The sequence below is a fragment of the Canis lupus genome, chromosome 8, assembly GCF_011100685.1.
Source record: "Canis lupus familiaris isolate Mischka breed German Shepherd chromosome 8, alternate assembly UU_Cfam_GSD_1.0, whole genome shotgun sequence".
NCBI lineage: Eukaryota > Metazoa > Chordata > Mammalia > Carnivora > Canidae > Canis > Canis lupus.
Genome location: NC_049229.1, coordinates 62,151,210 through 62,175,041, shown reverse-complemented (window position 1 = coordinate 62,175,041; position 23,832 = coordinate 62,151,210). Strand labels below are relative to the sequence as shown.

At 42.5% G+C, this 23,832-nt stretch overlaps 1 protein-coding gene across 4 annotated transcripts in view; it reads left to right on the top strand.

Annotated features, from left to right (window-relative positions):
- Positions 1–23,832, top strand: part of RPS6KA5 (ribosomal protein S6 kinase A5) — a 170,355-nt gene that overhangs the window by 130,505 nt on the left and 16,018 nt on the right. For all 4 annotated transcript variants that reach the window (XM_038545557.1, XM_038545556.1, XM_038545558.1 and 1 more), the window contains 5 exons: positions 14,289–14,439; positions 17,492–17,653; positions 18,831–18,956; positions 19,343–19,476; positions 20,150–20,243. In XM_038545557.1, coding sequence (XP_038401485.1) covers positions 14,289–14,439; positions 17,492–17,653; positions 18,831–18,956; positions 19,343–19,476; positions 20,150–20,243 — 667 coding nt within the window. The remainder of the gene's footprint in view (positions 1–14,288; positions 14,440–17,491; positions 17,654–18,830; positions 18,957–19,342; positions 19,477–20,149; positions 20,244–23,832) is intronic.

Genomic DNA, 23,832 nt, shown 5'->3' with positions numbered 1-23,832 from the left:
GACTAAACCACAGTGGAGATGCCACTGTGTACTCACTGGAGTGGCTACAAATAAAGAGCCGGACTGTGGCAGGGTTCTCTAGAGGAACAAAACCATTCGGGTTTATGTATGTAGAGCCAGCACCAGAACTCTCTTCTATATATAAATTTATTTATTTTGTTGTATTATAAGGAATATAATAACCATATATATTTATATATATATAAATGTATTACAAGGAATTGGCTCACATGATTATGGATTCTCAGAAGTCCTAGGATCTGCCACTTGCAAGCCAGAGACCCAGTCCTGAGAATAAGAGGAACCTGTGGGTATAAATCTCAGTCTAATGGCAGAAGACCAGCATCCTTTATTAAGCTGGCAGACAGCAAGGGTGGAATCCTCTCTTCCTCTGCTTTTTTTTTTTTTTTTTTTCCCTATTCAGGCCCTCAAGGGATTAGTTGTAGCCTACCCAGCGGGAAGAGGATTCTACTTTACTGAGTCCACCAATTCAGATGTTAATTTCATTGGGAAACACCCTCACAGACCCACCCAGAAGCAGTGTTAAATTTGGGCAACCTTTAGCCCAGTCAGGTGACACTGCAGATTAACCATCATAAATCCACCCCTTGTCAGTTTGGCAGCCAAGCACATCTCCTTAAATTGTATTTAATCTCCAAATAAAAACAATAACAAGGTCATAATTATACCAAACATGATATTCCTATCCTGCATACAATAGGAAATGCCCCAACCCCTTACATAAAAAATTAACAATACTTAATGCCATGATATAAAGTCAACACATCTTACATAATAAAGGAATAAGAGAGGAAAGACATTGTAATATATTAAAATGATTTATGCACACATATTTCTACACAGGTATATTCGTAACAAAATACGGAGGAAATACAGCGATTTCTGTAATGGTTTTGGGATCGTGGGTGGTATTTATAACTACCTTCTTCCGCTACCCGCTCTGTATTCCCTTTGTCTTCAGCAAGTACCTTGTGGAATGATCCAGTCAGTCATTCCTGAAGAATCTGGGCCTTTAGTTCTCCTGCCTGGATTGGGTTGTTAGAGTTTTCAGTTGACCTTAATCACAGGACATGGTAATACTAGTAGATACTCTAAGGGATCTGCTGTATTTCTGGCACTCTTCCTTACTTTCAGTGTGGAGTAAGTAGTCTAATTTCCCCTCGGTGGTGAGGATCCATCACCCCAGCCGGCACCAGAACTCCCTTCTTTGCCTATTGATTCAGGAGGTGACCCCAAAGTGGCTGGGTGGCTGTCTTAATTTCCAACTCAATGGACTCATTTATTGTTTGTCTCTTGGTGGATGCATTCCTTTGCCTAGAACTAAGACTTCTAGGCTAGCACAGCATAAAGTCATGGGAACAGGAAGCAAACATTTTGCCAGGGAGTCACTGGGGAGTAATAGTGAGTGGTGCAACTCTCAACTCCACCTCATGATTTCTGGGTCTGTGAATCCTGGTATGGGAGAAACAGCACCATGCATTGGATGTGGATTCAGAGCATTTACAGCCTCCTGGAGAACCTTGCTAGAGCCCTGCAACATTTTGTTGCCTAGCTAACACTGTAACTGTCTCTTCAAAAAGCCATTCCACTGTCCTGTCAAGCCAGCTACTTCAAGATGGTGGAGAACTTGGTAAGACCAGTGAATTCCATGAGCATGGGCCCACTGCTACATTTCTTTTGCTATGAAGAGAGTTCCTTGATTAGAAGCCATGCTGCATAGAATACGATGACAGTGCATAAAGCATTCCTTAAATCCACAGATGGTAGTTTTGGCAAAAGCACTGCATGCAGGGAAAGCAAATCCATGTCTATAGTAAGCATCTATTTCCAGTTAGAATGGAATATTGCCCCTTACATAATGGAAGCAGGCCCATGTAATCAACCTGTCACCATGTAACTGGCCGATCTCCCTGAGGATTGGTGCCATATTGGGCACTCAGTGTTGGTTTCTACCGCTCGTCGATTGGGCACTCAGCAGTAGCCATAGCCCTGTCAGTCGTGGTGAACAGAAGTCCAGGTTGCTAGGCCCACACTTAACATCTTTCCCTACCACCACAGCCACTTTGGTCATGGCCCACTGCGTGATAATAAGGTTGGACTGGACTAACTGGTATCTATAGAAGAGATCATCCTATTCTATAAGAGATTATTAAAATCCTCCCTGCTGAGGTTACCCTTTGGTGAGCATCCACATGGAACACAAATATCTCCACCTTTTTCTCCTCGTTCAAAGAGTTCTATCCTTATACCTCTTACTCAAATATCTTTGGCAACCAAACTTGCTTGTCACCAGTATTCTAATCTTCCGAGTCCTTGACCATCCACCCAAACCATTGGCCGCTGCCCATCAGTCATTAAAATATTGCATATCTGGCCATTTCTCCTTCCAAGCAAAATGAACATCCAAATCCTGTCTGCTGGGAAGATTTCCCTTCACCATGTCCTTTAAGGGATGTGCCAGAAGGTTGCTGTCCTGCTTCAGCTGTCCCCTTGTGGGTAGTGCCTGCAGATGATGTGGAATGATCTGTAAACAAGGCCTGAGTCTTCTCTTCCTCTGTCACCCATCATAGGGAACAACCCATGAAGCCATAGATAAAGGCTAGGAGACAGAAGTGGGCATCTGGGTTGCTTTTTCATGTAACTCTCTGGTGCCTTCGTGACCTACTCAGGCACCATGTGATGATGGAGTGCTGCTGACAGATAATAGCCATGGGTATCTCAGGTTTCATGGAATTTGGGAACCCATAGTTAAGTGTCTAGTCTCTGTTTAGGCCCAAGAGCAGACCCAAGAGCTGTTTCTTAAAAGGAGAGTAGTTATCTGCAGAACATAACACGGTTTTGCTCCAAAATCCTAAGGGTTTATACTGTAAATCACCACTAGGGGCCTGCCAGAGGTTCCAGAAGCATCCCTATTTACCACTGACATGTCAGGCACTATGGAATCTGCTGGAACATAGATCCAAGTGGCAGAGCAGCTTGGACAGCAGCCTGGACCTGTTGCAGAGCTTTCTCTTGTTCTGGGCCCCATTCAACAGCGTCTTCTCGGTCACTTGATAAACAGGCTGGAGTCATACTCCCAAATGAGGAATGTATGACCTCCAAAATCCAAAGATCATTCCTCTTTTTAGTTGTAGGTGGGGTCAGATGCAACAAATTATTCTTCACTTTGGAAATAGTATCCCATACCCCTGGAGCCCTAGACATCTCTCACCTAGAAGGTCCCTGATTTTTAGTTAGATTTATTTTCTACCCTCTGACCTACACATGTCTTCCCAGTCTAGAGTAGTTGCTGCTACTTGCTTACCAGGTCCAATCAGCATCAGGTCATCAGTATAAGAGATCAGTGCGATGAAGAAGAGAAAGACAATCAGGAGCTTCACAAAGTAATTTCTGACATTGGCCAGAGAGTTGAAATACCCCTGACAGAGGGCATAAGAGTACATTGCTGGCCTTGGGAGCCGAAAGCAACTCCTTTCCATGGGCCTTACGGACAGTGGTGGAGAAAAAAGGCATGTGCCAGATGAATAGCTGTGTGCCAGGGTGGTGGTAATTTGTTCAAGCAATGAAACCGCATCTGGTATAGCACTGCTGTTGAAGTCCACACCTAGTTAAATTCATGGTACTCCAGTGTCCTCTCCAGATCCATCTGTCTTCTGTACAGGCCAATATGCAAGGGGTAGGTGGGAATCACCACTCCTACATCTTTCAAGTCTCTGATAGTGGCACTAACCAACCTCTGCAGTCCCCCAGGAACTTGATCTTACTTTTGGTTTGACTATTTCCCTAGGTGGAGGCAGTTCTAATGGGTTCTATTTTTGCCTTTCCCACTATTACTGTCTTCAGTCCATAGGTCAGGGAACCAGTATGAGGATTGTGCCAGCTGCTAAGTATGTCTCCTCCAATTATGCGTTCTGGAACTAGGGAGAAAACCACAGGTTGGAGTCAGGGTCCCACTGAAGCCACCATGAGATGGAGGTGAAACTCCATGGGTCACCTGACCTCCAGAAGCCCCTTTTCTGACTGGTGGGCCACATGATGTTTGGGACTCCTGGAATAAGTGTCCCTTTAGAGCCAGAATCCAGTAGTCCCCAGAAAATCTGGTTTCCTTTTCGTCAATGAACAGTTCCTCCAGTAAGAAGCCATAGTCCCCTTTGGGGAAGGCTGGGAGAAAGATTCACAGTATAAAATTTCAGGGTCCTTTAGTCAACCCACCTTCCCCTTCATTCAGGAGGTTCTGGGGTACGTAAACTGCCTCAAGGGTGGGAGTTGATGGCCAGTTTACTAAGGGAAGGCAGAGGAGATGACAAAGGGACACCAGCAACTTTTGGATGGTGGTTGTGTATATTCCTTTCTTTGGTCATAGCAGTGATTTCACAGGTGTATACATCTTTCAGAACTTACAAAGCATGCACTTTGTATGTGGGAAGTTTATCCTATATCAGTTTTACTTTAATAAAACTTAAATTTTTCTAAACATACCTATTACAGGACAGATTAGGAAGGAAATAATTTCTCACTATTCCAGTTTATTTAACTCCAAAGTGATCAGTAATATTTCTTGTTAAAATCATAAAGTCATACCTGTCATCAAAATTTTTAAAAATATGACTGCTTATTTTAAATGGGCCTCTTAACAGTTTGAAAATGCCTCAGAATTATAGGAGACCTTGGTGATGGCCTTAAGAATTTGGGTCCCTTTGAAAGTTCATTCCTGTCATGGTGACAGGTGCGAAGTGGGCAGCCTTAACCTGGTGGTGTTCACTAGTGCCTCCTCGTACTGATTCCCCACTCTCTGATTCCACATCCCCAAGCATTCTCTTCTTACAGTTTTCCTTTCCTCTGTGGATCTGCCTGTAGGGAGGTAATATATTGCTGACTGGGACAACAGAAGTATTCTGCTGAACCAAGTGATGTTCAAATTTAAATTGCTTTTATTGCCTTTCGATCAGTCATTTGGCATTCTGGTTTTAGAAGGAGAAAGAGCCTGAATCAGCGTGCCTGAAATCTTAAAAGTTAGAACATATTTTCCAAGAACTTAAGTAGGATTCTTTCCCTTTAATCAATTAATCATCCATTTTATCAGGTTGTTAACAATTTTTTTTTAAAGCTTAGTGTTAACCTGTGATTTCATGGGAGTTTTTTTGTTGTTGTTACTGAAGTTTGTAATAGTATAATAATTCAGTTATCCTACACTACCTTTTCCTTTCTAGGTAATCATTCTGATTGTCTTTCCTGGTGTAAAGTCATTCATAGTCTGTTCTTTTAAAATTATGCACCATTTAATATATGTATATGTACAGTGGTATATTATTATTCAGCCATTAGAGAGGATGAGATTTTGGCCATTTGGGACAATGTGGTTGGACCTAGAGGTACTATGCTATGTGAAATAATTCAAACAAAGAAAGACAAATACTGTATAATTTCACTTATATGTAGAATCTAAAAAGCTAAACAAAGAAGCAAACAAACAAACAAACAAAAAGCAGAAACAGACCCATAAATACAAAAAACAAACTGATGGTTTGGGGTAGGGTATAGAACAGGCAAAAACAGATGAAGGGAATTGGGAGATACAGGCTTCCAGTGATGGAATGAGTGAGTCTTGGGGATAAGAGGTACAGCACGGGGAATATGGTCAGTGGTGCAGGAATAGTGTGTGGTGACCTGTAGCCACACTTGTGATGAGCAGAACATAACATACAGACTGGTGGAATCACTGTCCTGCACACCTGAAACTCATTGTGCCAACTCTACTTCAATTAAAAACAAAACAAACAAAAAAAAAACCATACATTTAAAAAGTGAAAGAAAAGGTACCATTCTGATAAATGTATTATTATATTGTCCTTTGTCTTAATTAGCGAAGGGCTCTTTTCACCGTTGAATTCTTCCGTTCCTTCATTTTTGTGATCTTCCCTGAATGCCACATACTTCCCAGAGCTTTGACCTGGGGAGCTCCAAAATAACATCTTGCCCGATGCTGTTGTTCATAGGTCGCCTACAACCAGAACAAGAATGTTTTTCTGGTAAATCAAATTTTAAAATATAATAAGAATTGAGAAGGAGAGGAAGATTTTCTCTGTGCTATGAGACTCCTTCAGCAGGTGCGGGCAGTCCTCTCCCTTCTGTGGGAGTGCCGGCATTGCACGGGTGGCACATAGTGTAAGGCATTTTCAGGGGAGCCCTTTCCATGACTGAACACCTTCAGGTGTATAAAATCATGCCCCCTTGACATCATCTGAAATCTGCTTCCTCTAAGCTCTGCATGGCAACCCTTGTCCCATCCTCTAAAGAACACAGACCGGTTCCGTTGTTTCTTGCAGACGTTGACAGGGATTTGCGGATCGTTTTATCTAAGGTAAAGCTTTTGTTAGCTTTTCCGAGTCTCTGTCTTCTTTTTGTTTCACTTATGCAGCATGTGCTTTTCTTACTTGTGTGTCTCCCACTAGCTTTTACTCCCTGTCTGCGTAGAACTTCTCTTGGGCCCTGGGTTATGGCTGCGTGGGGAGGTGACCCCACCCCCCAAGGTCTCTATCAGTTCTTCTGGCCGCCCCTTGTCCTTCCTGGGGCTTTGCAGTCCATGACAGTTGACTACCGTGTCCTCACCTGAGAGTCAGTTTGTAGGGGTTCTGTTTGCAGTCCTTCATTGTCTCTAACGGGGTTGTTTCTTTGACTTTGAAATGTAGAAAATATTTGCCATGAGATGTTCATTTGGCATTTCACAGCCCACCAGTAAAATATGCTTCATTGATGTGTCTCACTGTACTGTCGTAAGCATGATACTGTATAAACTCAGGTCTCTACATTATCAAAATGATAATCATATTTGCTGGACATTTTAGGTCAGGGTAACGTTCGTACAACTACAATCGGTAGGCCACATCCATTCTGCTTCCTGTTTTTGGGTGGCCTGTGAGCTAAGAATGGTCTTTATATTCCATCTTACATTCTTAAGTGGTTGAAAAAGTCAAAAGATGAACAATATTTTATGACATGTGTATATGATACGAAATTTGAGTTTCACTGTCTGCCAGTAAAATTTATTAGGACACAGCCACACGCCTGCATTGGGGTATCATCTCCGGCTGCTTTTGGGGCCACCGCAGCAGAGGTGAATTGCTGCCCTGGAGACTACATAGCTTACAAAGCCGAAAATATTTATCGTCTGGCCTTATATTCGTTATTCTTTATCCATTGCTAAGTAACAAACTGCCTCAAAACTCAACGGCTTAAAACAACACACATGAACTATCTCAGAGTCTCTGTGTGTGAGGAAGCTGGGCACAGCTTAGCTAAACCCTCTACTTCCAGGTCACTCACAGGCTGCAATCAGAGTGGCCAGGCTGTAGTTCTTTCAAGGCTCATCTGGGAAAAGACTTACTTCCATCCTGGGAGAGGTTATGGACGTGGCCTTCTGCATTTATAACTCCTTTCTGGAGGAATCTTACTGTTCCTTATATACTTGTGGTTTGCTATGATGGCCTCCCCACTACGGCCTCATCCTTTTGGATGATAAGTTTGGCTCTGTGCTCTAGCTCTTTGCTCTAACTCTGGCTCTTTTCTGTTTAGCAGTCTATTTGAAATTCTTTGCATCTCATTCTGCTGTTGACTCAGTACTGCCTTTGCTTACTGTCATGTGCAGCGTCTTGGCCCAGGGAACCCCCAAGGTGTGGTTCTCCAGCCTCTCCCATCCCATTCATCTCGCCCATTTTTAAGGAAAGGTTCTCTGACAGAGATAGTGAAGTGAGTGAAGTAAAAGCCTTAAGAGCATCATCTGGGTCACAGAGAAAAAGCAGAAAGGAAGAGGGGCAGGGATGAGGTGTGCCAAAAACCATAGCCCGTGTAGTGGGGTCCCAGCTTTTGCCCAAACCGCACCTACCCTGCAATTAAGACACATTCAGGCATGGCTGATAAAGTGGCCTAGTATACCCACTGGGTGGATGAGAGTGCAAGGCTCCTGCCCAGGCAGAGCAGCTCAGTTCTCAGAGGGCTTAGCCCTTGGGGGGAGGTAGGGGGCAAGTCTGTGTCCTATCCAGGGAGAAAATGCTAAACATTGAAAAGAAAAGAAACCTCTTTTACCAAAATCTTTACAAGCTCCTGCACACATCTTGACTTCCCCGAGCCTCACAAGGAATAAAAGAAATGCCCTCTCTTGTGCACCAGAAGCCATGGCAGGAGTGAGCACCCTTCAGGTGGCTTGTGGGGCATAAGAAGGCAAGGGAATGCTGAGAGGTGATAAGGAGGAAGAGTATCTATAGCTCACATAGGACGTGCCCTGGGGGCCTTGGGGATTACCGGTTGAGAGTGAGTGGAGTTACAGATTTTGCAGGAGTAGTAAAGAATCTCATTTGATTATTCTCACTGGTGATGTCCAGGGAAATACACGGTGGGTCAAGGAAGAATGCAGTAACAGCCAAAGGGGAGCCTTCCCTCTGGGCAGCCAGTGTGTCAGAGCCGCCACGCTCCTGTGCACCAGCCCCACTGAGGGCCCGGCTCATCAGGGCGCAGCTCTGCGCCAGTTTCTGGGCTGAGAAGTCACATCCACCGCTTCCTGGAAGCCTCACAACCTGGAAAACAGATAGCTCTGTGTGCTTGCTTTATGGATGAAGAAACCGAACTTATCCTCCTCAGGACTCAGAGCCACTGGGAGCTGGGACTGGGGTCACGTACAAAGTGACTCCTGAAAAGTTGCTTCGTGCTCTCCCGTGGCTCACACCTGATTCTGTGCTGCTGGGTTTTTTCCCTAGTGAGGTGGATGTTTACTGCAGGTAAGGGGTTGGGAAGTACTGGCCTGCAGACAACTGGGGGACTGATTCCATTCATCTCTGGAATATGTGCTGAGTTATTTTTACCTCCTAAGGCAGGAGAGAAATCCACAGGCAGAGTTCTTGTTCTAAGAAGGCTTCCACACTGTTTGGGGAAATATGGAATAAATATGACAATTCATGATACCAGGGAGTTTTGATAGATATTTGAGTGGTAAGATGAATGCCACGGAAGTGCAAAGGCAGCGTGGACCCCTGGGGACTGGGAGTGTCAAGGAAGCAGTCACTCAGGATGGAGAGACCCCCATGGGCCAGGCCAGGAGGACCGACAGGCTTTTGGAGGCTGAAGGATGCCTTGCAGATGGTGGGAAATAGCCACAGGATCCTGTTCTCGGGAGGCTCAAGACTTGCTGGCCTCCTAGCCCTGCTTGTGTGCTGTTCTCCATGAGCCTGTGATCTTGTAAATTAAGTTCATTTTATTGCTCCTATTCTAAAAGCAATGTTCACTATAGTGTGAGATGTGCAGGTAGTGTAAAATGCGCATGATAACACCCACAGACAAACACTGCTGATATTTTTATATATTTCCTTTTAGCCTTTTATATCCATATGACATTGTACTCATACTAGACATACAATTTCCTATTTTCCAGTTTTCGCTTAAAGTTATACGCATTCCCAATTACAGGCTCTCTGTAAACGACATTTTGCAAGGACTGTATAACATGCCATTGAACAGATATACCAGAGTCTTCTTAACTATTCAGAGTAAGTGAAGTTGGCTGAAAACTCCCACCTCAGGCAGGCATATGAGCAATCCTGTAATTCTGGGATGAAATGGGAGCCAGGAAGTGAAAATTAACAATATTAAGTCACGAAATAGGAACTTTGGAGGACAAATAGAAATAAACAACCAAAGAGAAAACATGCTATCTGCAAAAAATGTTATCTGCAGGCGTCTGTTGCAACTGAGGAAGAAAGATTCTGAGTGAGCAAGATATCATGAATAAAAAACAATCAGACATTTATTCATTCAAGAAGTATTTGTTGAGGGTTGGCTGCGTGCTAAGCAATGCTCTAGGCCCTGGAGGGGGGAGGGGCAGCAGTGAACAAAATTGCTTTTTAAAAAAAAAATCCAAAAAATTTAAATTAAAATTTAAAAAGGAATCCCTTACATTTTAGTTGGGAGAAATAAGTAATTGGCAAATAAATATATAATAGCCTTTAAATTCCATGAAGAAACAAGAAAGGAAAGGGACGAAGAGGTTGGGTATTTCATCAGGATGGTTAGAGAAAGCTGCGCTGATACAGTGACACCTGAACAGAGACTTTAGTAGAGGGACAGGTGAGCATTACCCATTGTTCTAACAACATTGTTGAGACAGCTCCTTAGAGTTATGCATTAGTGAACATATGAAACATGTGAAATTTCATAGGCTCATTGTTTCCACCTCATTATGAAAATGTTACATCTATTAGAGTGCATACCCACCTGCCTGCTGCTGCCGTGATCCTACTGTGACTGTTTTACTATCCCTGCTTGCTCTGTGTCTACCCATCCATTCATCTTGCTTCCCGTCATAGTTTTAACTTTTAGTCTTGGTGTTTGCACCCTTTAATCTATACATTCTTAAGCTAATCAGTTGTGAATTTCTTTTACCACATTCAGAAACTCAGCAGTCATGCATAGAAATGTTATGTTCATTTTTATATTATAGATGTCAGTGTTATTTAATTTTTCCTTTTTCATGTAATTCCTCAATCCATTTGGAGTTTATTTTGGGTGGTGTTATAAGTCAAGGGTCTTATTTTGTTATTTCCCAAATAGCTGGTTTCCTCAACACGTTTGTCAAACAGTTTGGCATTTCCTATGTTGGCTGGTCCCCTTTCAAAAACAGTACAAGTTTGTGGATGTGCCTAGATATTTTTCCTAGTCTCTTTTCATTTGATTTGGCTGTTGATTTGTTTTGCTAGCACCTCAGTTTTACAATTTTGTTTTGTAACATTTTTTAACATGTAGTTAGACAAAACCTTCCCAGTTACTTTATTTTCTAAAATCTTCTTAGCTGGGTTATTTGCTTATTCTTGCAAAAAAAAAAAAAAAATTAAAATCATCTTATGTTCTAAAATACCTGCTTAAAATTTTAATTTGTATATATATTTCTTGCTTTTTTGAAAGGAATCTTGCCTCACCTTTAAAACAGATAATAATAGCTGCCTTTTGAGAGGATTGGTGTATGGATTAAATGCTAACAAACACAAGAAATGTTTACCATGATATATCAGCCTGTTTTGATGTTACAGAGAGCTCTAACATTTATTTGGGCCCTACCCCATTGCAGTTCACTTCTAGAGTTTCCCAGGTTCCCTTTGAAGCTTAAAAAAAAAAAAAAGCTCTGGGCTGCTATGAATTCTGAAATCAAGGACATTTGAAGAGGTGAAGTGACAGCAACACCCGAGAAAGTCTCCCTGCCCTTGTTGCAGGACGTTCCTGCACAGTCATGGTCAGACTAGACAGGCACGGATGGGCCTCCTCTCCCCGCATCCTCCCTCCACAGGATCTGCATTGTTCGGGCCTTCAGATCGGCCTTCGCTGTCACAGGTCACGGGGCTGGAATCCGGCACCAGGCTTCCTTCGCTTTCTAAGGCACAGGTCAGGAAACAGCATGTCAGCATGACAGCATCAAACCCATCTTCCTCCGCGATCCTTCCAGTCACCTCGGCCTGGCTTCCCAGCCCACAGACGACACACTCAGCCGTGAGAGAGGAGACCACGTGGGTGGCTGTAAACACCCCAGCCTGGGAAGCTCAGCACAGAAACTGTGTCTTAAAAGTCCCCTGTGCACCATTTCGAAGCGCTCTTCCAACCTCACCCCCCGCCAACCCAAGGACATCCTTGGGGTGAGAGAGAACACCCAGAAGCTTGTGTTCTCGGAGTTTTAAATAGTCCTGTCCGCTCACACCTCTCAGGGGTAACTTCGCAATGACCAGGCCCGGCTGTCCCTCACACTTCCCTCGGCCCTGTATGGTTTGAAGGAAACAGTAGGAGAGCAAGGTAGCTCCGAGAGCATCTTCCCTTGGAGAAAACACTTGAGCCTGCCGGGGAGCTTTCTCCTCACCACCCCACCTCCATTTCTGGTCGTCGTCCTGGCCCTCCGGGTCTCGGCAGGATCAGGCCTCAGAGCGTCTGCACGCACCGAGGACACCCTGTGCCATTCTGTTCGGGAAGCTTTCCTGGGGCGGGATCTCCGCAGGCTGGCTGGCTGCTCCTGGGGCCGTGGCCAGCGATTCTTCGTGTTCCCTCGTCAGCCCTGTTCTCAGAAATCCCTTCACCTTCCCTCCCCGTGTCTTCTGATGCGAGCCCCGCCGGCCGCGTCCCAATCGAAAACTCCTCTTCCGGCGCGGGGCGTGTGCCCCACCCCTTGGTGGCCCACCGATGCCGCGTGTGTGCCCAGGCCGCCGCCCCTCGTTGCACACGGGGCCTCCTGCTCCTCTCCCCAGTCTGGCACCTCACGGGCCACCCCCGTTTTCAGGTGTTCCCTCTTCTCTCCCTGTGCCTCCGCCTGTGGATGACCCGCCTTGGCCGAGATGACCGGCCGCGGCTCTCCGTGGCGCCTGGCGCCGAGCCGACCTCCCGCACCTGCCATCGCCTCGGGTAGGACGGACGGACGTGGGAATCGGGACCTCGGGACGGCGGCTCGAGGGCTTGTTCCCAGACCCCGAGGCAGCAGACGTGACCGTCAGCAGCAGCGTGTCTAGTGCCCGATCCTGGCTGCAGAAAGCACATGAAAGGTGGAGAAGGTGGGAGTCTGTGCCCCTTTTTCCCTCAGAAGCAGGGCTGCGGGGTCTCTCTCACACCCGCCGTGCCTCAGCTGAGGAGAGACCATCTGTGACGCTGGACGCGCTGCCGAGCAGTGAGCAGTGGGTGGATACTGAGGAACCAAAAAGATCAAAGCACGCTGCTCTTCCCTTGTTCTGCCAACATTTTCTCAGAGTCCAGGGGTGGAAGTGCAAGAAGTAGGATCAGGTCTGACACAAACAACACTGCTGGAATCTTCGGTCACAGATCACTGCTCATTTCCCTGATGCTCAGTGGCGGCTCCAGGGAGGGAGTGTATACAGTTGGCAGGCACCAGGTCAAGCATTTGCTACGTCCCAGGTGCAGGGCCGAGCCTGCCCTTCGTGCTTTCACTCACACAGGCGCCCTAATACCCGTTTAGGTTGAGGAGACCGCAGTATAAAGACGTTAATGAACTCTCCGAGGCACACAGCCAGGGGTTTGAATTCGGTCCGGCTCCGGAGTCCGTGTTCTTACCAACGACGCCGTCTCTTACAAATGTGTTATCGGGTTTTGTTCCATAACAGTTATTAATATATTAGTGTGCACCAGGGAATCGTTTTGCAAATCCAAATAAAGGAAGAACCATTTATCTCCATGTATACCATGTTATGCTTTTTTTTTTTTTCTTTAAAGATTTTACTTATTTATTCATGAGAGACACAGAGAGAGAGAGGCAGACACACGGGCAGAGGGAGAAGCAGGCCCCATACAGGGAGCCTGACGTGGGACTCGATCCCGGGTCTCCAGCATCACGCCGCAGGCTGAAGGCGGCGCTAAACCGCTGAGCCACCCGGGTTGCCCCACGTTACGCTTCTTAATTTCCACCTGTCCCCTTCGTTACTCTTTCTCACTATTGATCTGCCTTTTAACAGGGGCCAAGGTACATTTGGTTGGATTGATTACTTTCATGCCCTTAGGATAAATTCAAACATTTCATCGAGACACTGGGTTATCTTAATTTTTTACCTGCCATAATAAATAGTAGACAATATCTTTGAGTTCCCTATAGGGCTTGCCTGCCTGCTTTATAGGAGCAGATAATGAAGCAGGTGCTTTCACTCCATGAAAAGCCCCAGGTCCGGTGCTCGTGTTAAGATATTAGGAGTGGAGCCATGTCCAGGCGGCTCTGACTCTCCCTGCCTCGGCCTGCCGTCCCTCCCCATTCCTGCTGGGCCCGCTGTTCACTGGCTCACAGCGGGGAGAAGAGAGGCCAGTATGGTTGCAATTGCTTTTATGCAAATCTGAGTGCTGGATTGACTTCCCTGAGTTCATTAGGAGTTGTTTCCATTGGGGAATCTTCCATCAATTTTAGTATATGTGCTGCCGAAGCGAGCACGGAATCTTCCATCAGAATCGAGTCCATAGATGGGAAGTCTAATCTGTCCTGAGCCTTCACATTCTTTTTTTCCAGTTAAATATTTGGGGTGGTGGCTTCCCATTAGGGGTGACTTATACTGAAAAATGATGCAACGCTTTGTTTCTGCTTATTTAAGTTTCAGAAATTTGATTTCATGGTATCTTGCTTTAAATACCCTTGCTCCGTTTTTCACTTCTAGTTCAATTTCAAAGTGTGTTGCATGATACTTGTTTTATTAAGAATACTGTCACTATAACTTCATCCTCTGGTTGTTTTAATAGCAAGTTTTATCTGCCTACAGGAGAATATTAAAAAGTGAGCCTCCATATCCTCAAGAAATGAGTGCTTTAGCTAAAGACCTAATTCAGCATCTTTTGATGAAAGATCCCAAAAAAAGATTGGGATGTGGTCCACGTGATGCGGATGAAATCAAAGAACATCTCTTTTTTCAGGTGAAATGTATTGAACAGATGGTTTTGTATGCCCTGCTATTTGGGGGCTTGACATTCTTGGTGAAATGAGTGAACATGGTCCCTTTTGGAAATCTTTGCTCCCTATTTTCACATACATTGCACCTTTTTTTTTTTTTTTAAGTGACAGGGACCCTGGAGGAATCCAAGGATCAGAATTCTACTGGGAGATGCCTAAAAGTGTTTTTCTCCCTAAATGAAGTGAGAATAGGGAGGACCATAATCGCATTAAGTCTTCCATATGCTTATTGGTTCCAGTTTTCAGTATTGGTTTCTATTTACAATCTTGAAATTCAGGCATATGGTCCGAAGAGGCTTTTATTTTTTACTCTGTTCATGAGCCATTTCCACCAATGTATTCCACCTTTTAGAAAGTGATTTCATTTTTTTCTTCTTTTCTCTGGAGTGATCTCAGACAATTAAAAATCTACCTTTTTCTCAGTAGCATATCTGCAACATAGAGTTATTTTTTTTTTTTTGGCATATTCTGAAAAAGCCTAATGAGACCATTTCACAGAGCACCAATACATCTGCTCAATTTAGTAACAACAACAACAACAAAAAAAAACCTCCAAAATTTGAGAAATTTGAGATTAATTGGGGGGTGGGAGAAGTCAAGTTGTCTGACTTGACTAGTTATTTTAGTCTACGTGGCCAGCTTGGGACGCCATGACTTTAGTTTTTAAAACCCTGAACTTACAAGCTTGCTTTATTTATTTATTTATTTATTTATTTATTTATTTATTTATTGAGAGGGAGGGAGCCTGTGCAAGCAGGGGATGAGGTGAAGAGGGGCAGAGGGAGAGAATCCTAAGCAGGCTCTATGCTCAGCACAGAACCCAGCTGGGGTCTCCATCTCAGGGCCCTGTGATCATGACCCAAGTTGAAGAGTCAGATGCTTAACCAACTGAGCCACCCAGGTGCCCCATGAACTTAACGACTTTTAAATAATTTCATCACCTCAACAAACATGACCTCTAAATATTTATGGTCTAAAGGGACCATCCAAGTTTTATTTTTATTCTGTAAACTGAGTTTTTACAGTATTGTCACCAAAACAAATGAACATATAACAAAACAAAGAAAAAGCTCTGCTGTAGAGTAACCTTTATGTTATCTATTGTTTTTACATCTAGAAAAACAAATAATGGTTGAAAATAAGAACTACCTCTCTATATTTCTATACTCAAAAAAAGAACATCAGTCTCTCGGTTGTAACCTGTTTAAAAATACATTACTGTGATCTTACAGATTCAGTAACAGAAATACATTTAGAATAAAATTAACTTGTCAGTGTATGCATTTCATAAATTAGCATGGCCTACAAAGATTAATATTTGTACAAACTATTTCAAATATGTTGTTGAGAAATCTGGCTCAAAATTTAACAATAAAAAAAATTTAACAATAAGGTAAAATTCAAGAAAGTACTCAAGCAAAATATCTCAATCATGTTTTCCTAGGGTCGTATTCTCCATGACTCCTTCTATTTGTAAATATTACAGTATGTCTTTCATATGAGAGAAATTTCTCTTTTCTATAGCTTGGAATAGTAATTTTAGGCTATTTAATTGCCTTGCTTTTTAAACAACAAGGACACTTTAGGAAAAACTAGAATCCAACTTGTAAAGACCTAAATGGAGAGGAGGTGGAGAGGAGCATAATAGCATTCAATCTTTTACACACCAAACGTTCTCCTGCTAACAACATATTTCTTTAAATGACCCCTTTACTCTAATAGTTTCTCTTAATGTGTGTATAAATAGCCAAGCACAAATCATATGCTTGTAATGGAAAACATTACAGCCACCCAGAGGACAGAACACTAACTAGAAAAAATCAAGAGACTGACCCTTCCACTAGCTAATGTTTAAGTAAAAAGGTTATCTCTTGCTTCTGGGCTTCAGTTTCCATCTAGATCAAGTAAAGGAGATGAGCTAAATGATCTCTAAAGCCCACTCTAAGCTAGAAAAAATAAAAAAAGTGAAGACCTGTAATCTAGTGATTTTTTTTTCTACATTGCCTCCACAAGAGGGCATAATAAAAACATTTTATGTTGGTTGATTAAACTTAACGACTGTCATCAACCGTCTCTGAAATCGAAATGTGTCTTACAGTGGATATCATAACCATTCCAGCTGGTAATGCCTTTTCTTCCTAAATGGTACATAAAATAATGGTGTATCTCACTATCAGTGATGACATTTTAGATTTGAGGAAGTATGTTAATAGGATAGCTGTAGAATTCAATTCAATAAGTCTTGTCTGAGGTGGTTTTAAGTGACAGAAGGAGCATAAGTTAAATAGAGCACAGAATTGAATTTGAGTACTCTAAAACATAGCACATAGCAGTTTATCAGGCAGTGAGTGTCTGGCATGAGGGAAGAGGGGAACCTGGATTATCCTATGGGGGAGAGAAGGAGCAGTATTTAAAAAGCTAGAATACTAGTTAAATGAGAAGCAGATGATTACATTAGTATGATAGTACCATTTTCACTTAGAGACCTAAACAAGTGCATGATTTATAGTGAGTTTTTATTTTCTGATCTGTCCAGAGGACCAGGAGGGAAACCAAGTATAGGCAGAGAGTCACTCAACATTGCCTCTAGAAAACAGGAATATTCCTTTAGAATTAATATTCATATCCATAGAGCATTGAAAAGCCCTTTATTACAGTTCAGTTTTGTTTTGTTCTGGCCTCCTTTCTCAGGAGGGTCAGGACAAAAATAATTTTTCTGTTATCCCTAGGGTATCTCGGTGCCCCCCAGAGGACCCAGCAAGACCCCACAGTGACCAAGGGCAGTCTCATCTTTCAGCATTGGCTGGAGCAATCAACTGCAGTCAGAAAATGTGCTCATGCTTTAAAAAAAATAAATAACCCACCATATTTCTAATTATTGATTGGCAATATGTGTACTTTCCGTATCAACCAATGAAAACCCGAATCTGTCCTTGTTATTCTTAGAAAATTCTCAGAAAATACTCCAACTTTGTTGGTTTCTACTTTGTACCAATTTTCTTTTCTCTGTTTTAGAAAATAAATTGGGATGATTTAGCCGCCAAAAAAGTGCCCGCGCCATTTAAGCCAGTCATCCGAGATGAATTAGATGTGAGTAACTTTGCAGAAGAGTTCACAGAGATGGATCCCACCTACTCCCCAGCAGCACTGCCCCAGAGCTCCGAGAGGCTGTTTCAGGTAATCTCCAAGAGTCTGTTCATGCACAGGGGCCATGTGTGCTCAGAAAAAAAAAAAAAGAAAAAAAAAGACTAATTTTCCCATGAACATGTACTTGGCATCTTAAAAGCAAGATTCTCTAATCTCTTAAACATAGAAATACTGCACATTATCAACTGAAGTTTATGGTCTGTTACATATTGGATATTATGTGTTTTTTTATATATAAAGAAGTGCTGATTTTTTTCCTTGAAATTTCATTTCTGTTCAGGCTCTTTTATAGAAAAATACAATGCTACTGTATTTTACCTCTATCCATACAAAATTTTCTGCAGTTCATTAAAAGTATTATCTGATTCTTTATCTTCAGCCAACAATTTTAACTGCTTTCTAACTCCTGAAAAAGATCCTAGAAAAGATTTTATACTTAGATCTTTCTCAGACTTGCAGTAGACTCACTGTCAAATGGCATCAGAGCTTTCCTTCTTGAGTCCCAGAAGGATCCCATTAGTATGGCCTCATCTGGTCACCTGGGCTGTGTCCCTGGCCCTTAATGACCCAAATGTGTAGTACATGGCTGGGTACATAGTAGATGTTCAAAAAAACATCCTTCGAACTAGTGAATGTTCTAGCTTGAGCAGATTAATCATCTATCCCGATGCCACTTTTGGTTCAGGCCATCATTCTGCCATTTGATTTTATTTCTTTTCCAAAACTCAATTTAAAATTTGAGTCAAATTTAATAATTGAGTCAAATAACTGCTAACTTAGAAACTAACTGTAGTGAACCTTGCTACAAAACAGTAGCCCTTGGACCACTTTGTCTAATGCCTTAAACTCTACCTTTTTGAGAAGTTAGTTGTGTTTTTATAAGCGAACTTTTATCAGCAATGCAAAAGAATCGCAGCTGTGAGTCAGATACTGGGGGTAGATTAGGAAGTAAGGTTTTTCTGCCTTTAATTTTGAATCGGTTTAATTCTACCAGAAGATGGCATTATCTCCTTCTGAAAAGCATTTTTCTATTGATGTGAAATCACCTTGCATTTTAGATCACAAATAAAATGAGATTCATCTTAACACCTATTTGAATGTTTTTCATTCTTTTTTGTTGATATAAGGAAAAAATTGCTACAGTTTGGTCTGTGCTAACCTGAAAAATTGCAAATCCTCATTCTTTACTCTTCCTTTTCTTTTGAAGGGCTATTCCTTTGTTGCTCCTTCCATTCTGTTCAAGCGTAATGCTGCTGTCATAGATCCTCTTCAGTTTCACACGGGAGTTGACCGTCCTGGAGTGACAAATGTTGCCAGGAGCGCGATGATGAAGGTATAGATGTGGTCAATGAGATGACATAGTTACGATTTAAATACCAACACCAATTAACATTGTCAAGGCCAGTGAACGTGAGACACTTACCATTTGACTAAGATGCAATTTTAGGAAATGAGTAAGTGGAAATAGCAGCATTTGCCCTAGAGAATTAGTCATATCAACTTCAGTGAACTCCGTTTTGCAATGATAGCAAATTATGTATCTTAAAAAGTTATATAGATGAAAGTAGAAATGAGCTAAAGCAAGATGAATCTTAGAAGATTATAAATGTATCCCACACATATTTATTAACATTGATAATGTTCTTTTACCCACAATGTTATTTATCCCTCTGCATTCCTAGTATTTTCTGAAATTAAGTGATGTTGGTTTCTTATCAGGACTCCCCCTTCTATCAGCACTATGACCTGGATCTGAAGGACAAGCCACTGGGAGAGGGAAGTTTTTCAATTTGTCGGAAGTGCATACACAAAAAAAGTAACCAAGCATTCGCAGTCAAAATAATCAGCAAAAGGTAGGACCATTTCTGGCATTCTTTTGTATGGACTCATCCTGGTCAATGAATTCTGTAAATTAGGATTTTTATTTTAAAAGCAGTGGTTTCTTGTAAGGCTTTTCACCCATGGGTTTAGCCATTCAGCTCATTAGTTGATCCATTATCCTTCTGACTCTAATAGATGTTTGCTAGTAAAGTAATCCATTTGAGACATAAATCAGTGTGACAGGCTTTCGAGGTTACTGCGAGAACATTTTCTGTGGCGGTGGCAGTCAGACTTGCTCAGCAGCTGTTGCCGTGCCTAATAGTTATAGATTCGAGATTCTTTTTTTTTCCTGAAATGACTTAGCAATTTGCCGGTAGCTTTGAGAGCCAGCTCATTGTTTTGGAAACACATTATTACCTCCATGATTATGTATTCTTATTACCAAAATGTCAGGGAAGTAAGGCATCCATTTCTTCATATGATTGGCTCTCTTCTGACTCAGAAATAATCGTTGTCTCAGGGATAATGCATTACTTGTTCTGGTGGGTTGTAGGACTCATTGCTGTCAGAAACCTCGCTGTGAGACTTCAACAGTTACATTCCAAATACACAGTAAATAAACACAAAATTCAGGTTGGGATCATCGGGACATAAAAACTTGGTGAAGAGGTGTGTATGTGGAGGCTAACTGCTTTTGTTTTGCAGGATGGAAGCCAATACTCAGAAAGAAATAACAGCTCTGAAGCTCTGTGAAGGACACCCCAATATTGTGAAGCTGCATGAAGTTTTTCATGATCAGGTATTTCACACTATTTTGCTGTGCAGACTGATTCCCATAGAGGGTTCTGTTTCCCACCAGTTTTGTCGGTGCTGCCGGGTCAGAGTCAGGGATGTGAATGTGACCCAGCCACTAGAGAGGGCAGAGAAACTTCTTACCCATCCTTCAATCCGGTGCATCCTTTCACTTCTGCTCTTCTCACTCAGGAGTGGGCGCACATGACATGGACGAAGGACGGCAGGCAGGGGCCAGTGGCAGTCTCATGAGCCGCTTGTCAACACTCCAGCAGCTACTCACCATAGTGTGATCACTGGACAGTTCTCAGGAGTCAATTAGTTATCAGCCCTCCCCTTTCTTTTCACTTCCAGAATAGACTTTAGAGAGTCTTAAACCTAACTAGTGCAAGCTGGAGAATAAAGATGAAGCAGGAGGGCAAAGGTCCTCCCTCTCATAGTACTGCAGAGGGCATATTCTGCCCAGACCTCAGGGCAGGTCACACTGACCCCTCTTCTCCTTGTCCTGCTTTCCAACAGGAACCCTGTGCAGAAGCATGGAACTCTGCATGTGGGAGGAAGGCCACTGGATCAAGTCCATGTCTCCTCAGTCCCTCCATGGCCACCTTCCATGACAAAAATTGCTCCATTACAGTTAACTTCCTCCCCAGGACTGGGTGAGGTGACACAGTCCCACTTGAGACAACATGCTGAGCAAAGGAGCCAAAACCAATCCTGGATGTGGCTTACCCTAACTTTACCAAAGAAGAAACAGACTCAGAAGGATCAGGAGCATCTAGCCGGGAAAACCTGGACTCTGGTCCTGGGCTGTCCCCACGTGCTGCTGTAGCACCATGTCCTGGGCAGTCCATGGCCTGGTTCTCTACCATATACCCAGAGTTCCCAGAGTGCCATGGCCAGCAATGACACATCCTAACCACAGTGACTGCTGTCCTTTATTATTGCCTACCTTATGAGGTCCAGGTACTATACCAGGTTCCACATGTGTTATTCAGTCCTTAGAATAACTGAAACTCACAGAAGTTAAATAACAGGATTTCACCGTTTGTAAGTGGTAATGCTGGGCTCTGAACCCAAGCATCCAGCTTCAGAACAAGCTTTTAATTACTCTGCTCTGCTGCCTAAGGGGAGGCAGAAGCATGGAGTAAGCACCCAAAGATGACATTCTCATCTCCTGGCTCTTTGGTTCTCATAGACAGAAAAATGAGTATCTTGGGAGTGAGGACTTGGAGGAGTTGCTCTCCATGCTCCTCTACTGCCTCTACCGTGTTGGGCTATCCAGTTACAGTGGAGGTAATGAGTCCCCCATCCACTGGAGGTACTTAAAAAGAGCACATCATTGGTCATGGGATTGGAGGATGACCTTTGACCCTCCCCCTCTGATTTTGCACTTGTGCACACTTACGTCCCAGCAAAGACATTCAGTGTCTTATATTCAGGCAGATGTCAGATCTCAGGAACTGCATCCCTAGTTTTTTACTTATGCCACAGGTTAAACTTATTATTTGCTATTTTTATATTAAGGAGTTCCTGAAGGATGCCTGAATGGCTCAATGGGTTAAGCATCTAACTCTTGGTTTCCTCTCAGGTCATGATCTCAGGATTGTGAGAGCCACACTGGGACATGGAGCCTCCTTAAGATTCTCTCTCCTCTCCCTCTGCCCCTCTGCATTCTCTCCCTCTCAAAAAAAAAAAAGAGTTGCTGAAAATAAGTTGTCTCATGATGTAATGCTATATATACCAGTACAGATATATTAAAATATATTATCATTCTGCTGTTGATACCTTGAGTTTTCTGTGTAGGTGACATAGTTGCCTAGATCATCCCCAGGTGCACACAATTTTCTCTTCAGCTAATGGTGAAATCCATTAGGGTGGGTCTTTAGCCTCCAACTCTGCAGCCGTGGAGTTCACTCAGTGCATCATGATCTGTACTCGTTTCCTATTGCTGCTGTAACAAATGACCACAGCCTGAGCAATACCAATTTATCATCATGCAGTCTGGAGATCAGAAGTTCAGAATCAGTCTGACTTGTGTAAAGTCCAGGTGTCAGCAGGACTGGTTCCTTCTGGAGACTCTAGGAGATAATCCATTTACTTGCCTTTTTTAGCTTCTGGAGACTGCTCACATTCCTTGGCTTGTGACCCTTCTTTCTATCACTCCAATCTGTTTCCATAATCCCATCCCATACTGTTGGCTCTGAGAGATAATTCAGACATGCTTCCCGTGTCAGCACCCTTAATCACATCCTAAAAGTCCTTTTACCATAGCAGGTAATGTTCACAGGTTCTGGGGATCTGGATATGGACGTCTCTGGAAAGCCATCATCCAACTGTCTCATATACTTTTTCTCACTGTTATCTATTGTATTGGTAAGGTCCTAAAGTTCATCGAGGTTAAGGAGCATCACCAGGGTCATAAATAGAGTCAAACCATGTTTGACTCTAAAACCTCTTTTAAACCACTTACAGGTATCACCCTCTATTTTTTCTTTTTAAAGCTCGCTGGCATATGCTTGTCACAGACTTTCCACTTTGACTTTATCTGTTGTATGTACAAACTCAAACTATTGGAGAGCAATTCTCTTATTGAAAGAGTTCACCTTTTAAAATTTGTCCAGTATGTACAGGATAATTGCCTTTCTATAAAGGTTCGTTCGTTCTTTCTTTCTTTCTTTCTTTCTTTCTTCTTTCTTTCTTTCTTTCTTTCTTTCTTTCTTCTTTCTTTCTTTCTTTCTTTCTTTCTTCTTTCTTTCTTTCTTTCTTCTTTCTTTCTTTCTTTTTTCTTTCTTTCTTTCTTTTCTTTCTTTCTTTCTTTCTTTCTTTCTTTCTTTCTTTCTTTCTTTCGAATTTTGCTAATTCAAAAGGAAATGTATTTATTGAATAGTGTTGGTTCTGTGATACATAGCACCTGAATCTGTTCTTTGGGTATCTTTTTTTAAACTACATGCTTGTGTTCACTTGAGAGCTGATACAATCCCTTTGCTTTTTGATTGCTCCTGTGTCATTTTCTTTATGGACTAGTATACAAAGCATAGAAAAGAAGTAATTTTTAAACTATATAGTTAATGATAATGCCATTGATAGCTAAAGTAATCATTTAAAAAAAACAAACCCTGCATTGAGCTCTGGGTACTTGACATGGATATTAATAAGAAACCCTGAAACTAATCCCCTGAGCTCTGACAAAGGTTTAGAGTGCCCTCATGAAACAATACCTTTTTTAAAAGATAAATTTGCCATTCACTGGCTGGGTCAGGCCTCTTGTGGGTAGTTGCCCATACTCTGTCATTAATCTTCTATATCGTTTAAAGCCGATGATTTCACATTCTTATCAGCACTAGGTCACACTTTAAAAAGAAAGATACATAAACTTGATAGAGAGGGTTGGAATGGAATTCAAATGAAAGAATTAGTCAAAGAAGAGATATATAAAGATTTCACTGCAGCACTTGAAATTTTCCATTACCAAAATAGAATTCTAAAAACACCACATTATCCTTCAGTTCTTCCCTCTACACTAGTAAGGATTGCTGTTGATTATTTTAACAAGGGATTATCCAAATTTATTGGTGATAGTTAATAGTCCAGGAATG